This window comes from Camelina sativa, chromosome 2 (assembly GCF_000633955.1).
Source record: "Camelina sativa cultivar DH55 chromosome 2, Cs, whole genome shotgun sequence".
NCBI classification, from domain to species: Eukaryota; Viridiplantae; Streptophyta; class Magnoliopsida; order Brassicales; family Brassicaceae; genus Camelina; species Camelina sativa.
Window position 1 is genome coordinate 22,969,802 of NC_025686.1, and position 6,423 is coordinate 22,976,224.

At 32.5% G+C, this 6,423-nt stretch overlaps 3 protein-coding genes across 8 annotated transcripts in view; 2 read left to right on the top strand and 1 right to left on the bottom strand.

Annotated features, from left to right (window-relative positions):
- Positions 1-1,432, bottom strand: part of LOC104733410 (NAC domain-containing protein 10-like) — a 4,078-nt gene extending 2,646 nt beyond the window's left edge. Inside the window, exons 1-2 of one of the 4 annotated variants that reach the window (XM_010452998.2) lie at positions 644-1,431; positions 330-522 (exon numbers count right to left, since the gene is read on the bottom strand). In XM_010452998.2, coding sequence (XP_010451300.1) covers positions 330-522; positions 644-757 — 307 coding nt within the window. In that variant the 5' untranslated portion in view covers positions 758-1,431. Of the gene's footprint in view, positions 1-329; positions 523-643 lie in introns of all 4 variants that reach the window. The other 3 variants (XM_019236831.1, XM_010452995.2, XM_010453005.2) reach the window with 3 other exon arrangements.
- Positions 3,958-6,423, top strand: part of LOC104733447 (ATP-dependent 6-phosphofructokinase 7-like) — a 5,059-nt gene continuing 2,593 nt past the window's right edge. Inside the window, exons 1-7 of one of the 3 annotated variants that reach the window (XM_019236842.1) lie at positions 3,958-4,537; positions 4,718-4,764; positions 4,846-4,885; positions 4,989-5,189; positions 5,285-5,443; positions 5,534-5,587; positions 5,663-5,861. In XM_019236842.1, the coding sequence (XP_019092387.1) occupies positions 4,436-4,537; positions 4,718-4,764; positions 4,846-4,885; positions 4,989-5,189; positions 5,285-5,443; positions 5,534-5,587; positions 5,663-5,861 (802 nt within the window). In that variant the 5' untranslated portion in view covers positions 3,958-4,435. The remainder of the gene's footprint in view (positions 4,538-4,717; positions 4,765-4,845; positions 4,886-4,988; positions 5,190-5,284; positions 5,444-5,533; positions 5,588-5,662; positions 5,862-6,423) is intronic. The other 2 variants (XM_010453028.2, XM_010453036.2) reach the window with 2 other exon arrangements.
- Positions 5,956-6,423, top strand: part of LOC104733440 (ATP-dependent 6-phosphofructokinase 7-like) — a 4,422-nt gene continuing 3,954 nt past the window's right edge. The window contains exons 1-2 of the mRNA XM_010453020.1: positions 5,956-6,100; positions 6,204-6,416. Of these exons, the coding sequence (XP_010451322.1) occupies positions 5,957-6,100; positions 6,204-6,395 (336 nt within the window). The 5' untranslated portion in view covers position 5,956 and the 3' untranslated portion in view covers positions 6,396-6,416. The remainder of the gene's footprint in view (positions 6,101-6,203; positions 6,417-6,423) is intronic.

Consider the following 6,423-nt stretch of genomic DNA (forward strand, 5'->3'; position numbering starts at 1 on the left):
TAGGATGTTTCAAAAGAAATCACTTCTCCATTTAATTGATTATTACTAATAAAACTTATTATTGATTTAGTAGTATAATACATAAAATTTGGTAATCACTACTACGTTAAATTTTAATTAATTAATAAATCAACTATATAATAAATATTAGGATAAAAAGAAAGAAAATAAATAAATTTAATGGAGTGGTGATTACCAATTAAATTGCTTGTATACAAAGCACAAAATTATTTTCATCTCCTTAACTTCATAGAATCGTTCCATGCAGATCATATAGATATCGAGTTAACTTCAATAGTTTGTTATATCTAAAGAATTGATATATGAACCTGGAAGCTTCTGAGGATGAGTGTAGCATATCCCATCTTCTCCATCAATGGTGGGAATAAACTCATCGATTAGTGGATGAGACGATGACCATTTCTCATTTTTGTCTTTTCCCTTCACTTTTGCTTCTAAATGTTCTATAAGTTCTTGATCTGTCGGATCGAACTTCACTCCTGCCGGCAATCCAATCCAATTCTAAAAATAACAAAAGAAGGCTGACCAAGTTTAAAGAAAGAACAAAAGAAAAAAAAGTGACGGATGATATCTTTTATTTTTATCCTTGGGAATATGTATGTAGGTGGGAATGGAATATTACTGGTTTAGTAGCAGCTTGAATCATGCGACCACATCCAGGACAATGTTTTGATCCGCAAAGATGATGATGTTCTTCGAGCTTTGAATCTATGAGGTTAAATTTACTACTCTTCATTTCCTTTAGAACAATAGCTTAATGATTTATCTCGATATGAGAAAATGATCTGCAGTTTATAACAAAAAGATGTTTTCAAAGATATTGCCCGAGATACACAATTCCTATAGCGTAACCAAAAGAAGACAAAAGATAGTAAATGAATATAAAGATTCTTAGATTTTTACGTCAGTACGAGATCTACCGAAATTAAAAGCTAAAAGAAAGAAACTGAAAGATGAGTTGATGTCATTAACATGCATATAGCTAGAGATTAATGATCACATAGGTACAATTGAAAAACATGACAAAAGAAAGAAAGAAAAAAAAACAAGAAAAGAAGAAGTGAAAACAAATATAAAGATTACAGATCTACATGAGATCGACTGGATTAGAAAAGGGGAGAGGAAGAAGAATTTGATAAAGACGGGAGTGATCTCAATATATATAGCAAAGAGAGATTTATATTAAGATAAGTATAATTGTGCTTTTTAAATTATAATGATTGTTATTATCCCTCTTTGGTTCCAGAAGCGAGACACAGAAACACATGTAGATACGACTTTAAGTACAGAAAAAATCTATGTCAAGTAGATAAAGAAATGAAGAAGAATGAGGAAGAATTGAAGAAGAGTAAAGGAAATAAAAGGAGTTGAGACTGAAAAGGTTAAAACCCTAGTTTTACTCTCTCTCTTGTCTTTGTGCGACTCAACAGTCTCTTGACCAAACTTTTTATTTATATTTCTTTTTATTTTGTCTATTTATTTCTGTCTTAAGTAAAGTAAAGTGTAGTGTATTCTGTATTATTGTATTCATATTTAAGGCGGTCTGTATAATACAGTAGCTTTTTTCTTTTGTTTTGTCAAGCTGCAAGTAGAGTTGTTGTACAAAAATATGCATATATGTTGCTTTTTGTGCAAACTATATTTGTATGACACATTTTACACATATCTGGCCATGTCGACCACTTTTTTTTTTTTTTTTTAGCAATGTGAAGACATAAATATATATTATGAATTGATTTAAGTTTTAGTGGTAGTACTAAAAGATGTAATTTTTAGAGATGATGAAATGATCTATTATGATAATTTTTAGAGATGATGAAATCTAACTTTCTTAAATTTATATAAATTCGTATGTTTCTTAACTGTTGATTTTTTTTTTTTTGTGTGTGTTTAAAATAAACAATGGAGTTATATTGAAAACGAAATATATAGGTGAATGGCTGAATCACTTTTCTAAAATCTATTTTTTAACTTTGTAAATTTGTGACAATAAGAGAATTGTACTCATGTTTCCTACAATTTTGGGAACGGGTTTGTGATTGATGTATATATCTACTAAAGAAAAATTAAAGAAAAAATCATAGAGGATCCATTCATAATTGTTCAAATCCTCTCCAACTTTGTTGAGGTTTTCCTCTCATTATGTCTTTACGTAAAATTTGATAGTATACGTACTATTCTATTACATCGATTATTGAGTATAAAATTAGTAAACCTTCTTTAACCTTTGTGGTCACGAAACTTTTTGAACATATATAGTTACGGGTTAATTTATGAGAAGCATATTTGTTAGTTTAAAATAAAGAAGGAACATAGGAAAAGAACATAGGAAACAAAAGCAGTTAAGGATAATCTCTTTGAATTATAGGACAAGCACATGTTTTAACTTTTAAGAATCTTGTTCTTTTTTTACTTTCTTTCACATTATTTGAAATATGCAATATACTAGTATAAGTAAATATAAGTATATATGCAGTAATATTCTTTGGACGTTTGAAACACGATGGTTTCTATTCTACACACTGTAGTAGGTCCAATGATGGTGTCGGGAGGATGGGGCCTAGCCGCAGATTTGTTTGAACAACAGATCAAACGGTCATCATTTATTTTCATCTAATGATTACACTATTAGGTTTCTCATTTTTTTCTTTCTTCTCTTTTTCTTTGTAAAGGGAAAAGAAAACAAAGTAAACAATTCGGTGAGCAAGGCTACACCTACACAACGTATGTTATACTATATTAGCTGTATATATGCGCGCACATTATTATTATTTTGGATACTGTTTTAAAAATTGGTAAGAGTTGTGCTTAAACTGCCAGACCTTTGATCATGATCAGTTTTTTTTTTTCTTTTTTTTTCTGTTAATTATTTACTACGGATTTCTATAGATGTCACAATTCATAGTGTGCAGTAAATAAAATAAATAAACCATGGTATTTGGATTAATAATCTGTCTAACAAATTATTATAATCCAGTTGATGATCAAAAGCCTAGACATTATTAAAATATCTTTCAAACATAATATGATCACACACACACACATTATTATAGTGGTGTTGCACACTCAAAATTCAAAAACCAAGTGTGTGAATCTTTTTATCAACCTGTGACTTATATTGGGCTTTCACAATCGGCCAATTTCGTCCTTTTCAGAAATTTGATTTCAAATCCGGCCCAATAGGTATGTCCTACGTTATGTGTGTCGGGACTCTCACGGTCATGGACCTCACGGTGATGTATTGCAGGAGATCGATCTCAAAATACTGTGTAACGTTTTAATATATATATATATATTTTAATTCAATTTTAATTTGCGGGAGATTAGCGAATCATATGAAAGAAACGGAAATAACGGCCATAATTAATACAACTTCACTACTACTAGTTGCGATTCTCTGATTCGAAAGTGACCTGCAAGGCTGCAAATAAATGCACATTAGTTTCTGTCCATTACATAATTTAGCATTACGCAAGCTGTTTTCAAAAGTAGTATTACATATTTGTCATCACATAATGTATATACAATTGTTTTCTAATGTAAAACAACTAAGCAAGTATGTCATCTGATAACATTATATGAACTAATTAATAAGCTTTTTGTCAACTCTTATTATTTCATTTCAAATATTATACTATTATAATTATAACCAGCAAATAGTTGCTTGACAAACAACAAAAAACAATCTCCAAATCGACGAAACACTATTAAACTAATACACAAAACATTAAAAAAAGAGATCAGCCGACATACACAATTTTGATTTGTCTTTCTCTCTTTAAAAAGATTCTTCTTTAAAACTATAGGAATATTCTGAAATAGTGACTTCTCCACAAAAATAAGATTTTTTAAAAAAAATTTAAAAAATTCTGAACTTGTTTTGCAAGGTCCAAAAATTAATATGTCAATAAAAGGAAACTTGAAATTTAATGAATTAAAAAAAAAGTCTTGTTCTAGAAGAATGTGAATCATCTTCTCCAAGTTTCAACGTTCGACTCTCTGTGATCTGATCGTCACCTTTTTTATATATATATACACACGAGATTCCAGTAACCCAATTTAACATATACATACATGTAAATGTGTGTATATGTATATAAATTTTTTTATTCTCTTTTTTATATCTTAAGCTTTCTTCAAATGCCCACCACCTGTTCGATTAAATTCCTCATCTAAACCAAAAAAAAAGCTTCAACTTTCTTCTTTCTCTCTCAATTGGTCTCTCACTCTCTCTCTCACCCTCTTCTGATTTGTTTAGTCTGACTCATTTTGTTACACTCCTACAAAAACGGGTTGCCTTGTATTGGATCAACGTGTTGATTTTGCCCTTCTTCGTTTCAAAAGATTGGATTTTTTTCGTCACCCATTGAAGAAGTTTCCTTGATCTGATTTGATTGTCTTCCTTCCTTCCGTTATGACTAGTCCGAGAAGTAACAAGCCTAAGATCGTCAACGGTCCTGGTGGTTATATTTTACAAGACGTTCCTCATCTCATCGATTACCTTCCTGATCTTCCTGTATGTGTTCACTCTGATCTTTTTGATTTTGATTAATATTTTCTCGATCTGCACAAAAGAGATCGAATCTGTGATCGCTCTAGTTAATTAAAGGAGGAACCTTTAGCTTTGATCTGTTTCATAGTTTTGACTTTTTTTGAGTATGTATAGTGGTTTGATTCTTTTCCCATGTTTTTGCAGACTTATACGAATCCATTGCAAGACAATCCAGCTTACTCAGTGGTTAAGTAAGTATCCTTCACCTATTTCAAACGTTTTGATTCACATTTGAATGTTTTTTAAAATATATTTTGTCTTCAATTTATCAGGCAATACTTTGTTGATGCAGACGACAGTGTTCCTGAGAAGGTAATTTCATCAAGAGACAAGTTATGTTAGTTGATTATGTCTTTCTTAAATGTAAAGGTTTTAACAGTAGACTGCTCTCGTTTCTTTTCCTCTTGTTATTCAGGTTGTTGTTCACAAGGATGGTCCAAGAGGAATACATTTTAGACGCGCTGGTCCACGTCAGAAGGTTTACTTTGAGTCTGATGAAGTGCACGCTTGCATAGTTACATGTGGAGGTCTCTGTCCTGGTCTCAATACCGTCATTAGAGAAATCGTTAGCAGCTTATCGTACATGTATGGAGTAAAGAAAATTCTTGGAATTGATGTGAGTTTTTGTGAATCACTGTTAATATCTTCATTTTACGGTTTGGTTTTTCATAACTATTGTACTTATGATTCTCATTTGTGGAACTCTTTTAGGGTGGATACAGAGGATTCTACGCCAAGAATACTATCCCCTTAAACTCTAAAGTTGTGAATGATATCCATAAGCGAGGAGGAACAATCCTCGGGACTTCAAGAGGTGGACACGATACCACAAAGATAGTTGATAGCATTCAAGATCGAGGAATCAATCAGGTTCGAGAAGAACACACAGCCACTGTTTTTAACTTTGTATGAAGAAAAGTTAATCAACCTGTTCTTGATGTAGTTTTTGTCATCATTTAGGTTTATATTATTGGAGGAGATGGAACACAGCGAGGTGCTTCTGTAATATTTGAGGTATATACTATTAGAATAGTAGTTGTAAGTTTTAAACAATCAACAACTGAACCTAAATTGTATAAATCCATGTAGGAAATTAGAAGGCGTGGACTTAAAGTTGCTGTGGTTGGAATTCCAAAAACGATCGATAACGATATTCCGGTAATAGATAAATCTTTTGGGTTTGACACTGCTGTGGAGGAAGCTCAACGAGCGATTAACGCAGCACATGTTGAAGCCGAGAGTAATGAGAATGGTATCGGTTTCGTCAAGCTTATGGGTCGTTACAGCGGTAAGTTTTTTGCTTTAAAGCATAACAATTTAAAACCTTTTTGAGCTGTTACTGATTTAAGGGTAGGTGATGATTGTTATTACAGGANTACATACATGATCCGGGCTGTTCCAAGCAATGCATCAGACAATGTTTACTGTACACTTCTTGCTCAGAGCGCAGTTCATGGTGCAATGGCTGGTTACACTGGCTACACCAGTGGTCTTGTCAATGGAAGACAAACATACATCCCTTACTACGTAAATTACTGATACCTGTCTAACTCTGATCTTTTGGTCCTATACTTGTGAGAAGTTCTGACTCATGTCATTGTTTTTTGTTTGTTTGTCCTTTCTGATGCAGAGGATAACAGAGAAACAGAACAATGTAGTAATTACGGATAGAATGTGGGCGAGGCTATTGTCTTCTACGAACCAGCCAAGTTTCTTGGGGCCTAAGGATATATCTGAAGAGAAGAAAGAGATGCCAGAGACGCCGCTTCTTGACGACGGAGCTGTCGATATCCCTCCTGTGACTAAAGAGGTCACTAAGTGAAGTTTCAGGGCATGATGGCACATATTCA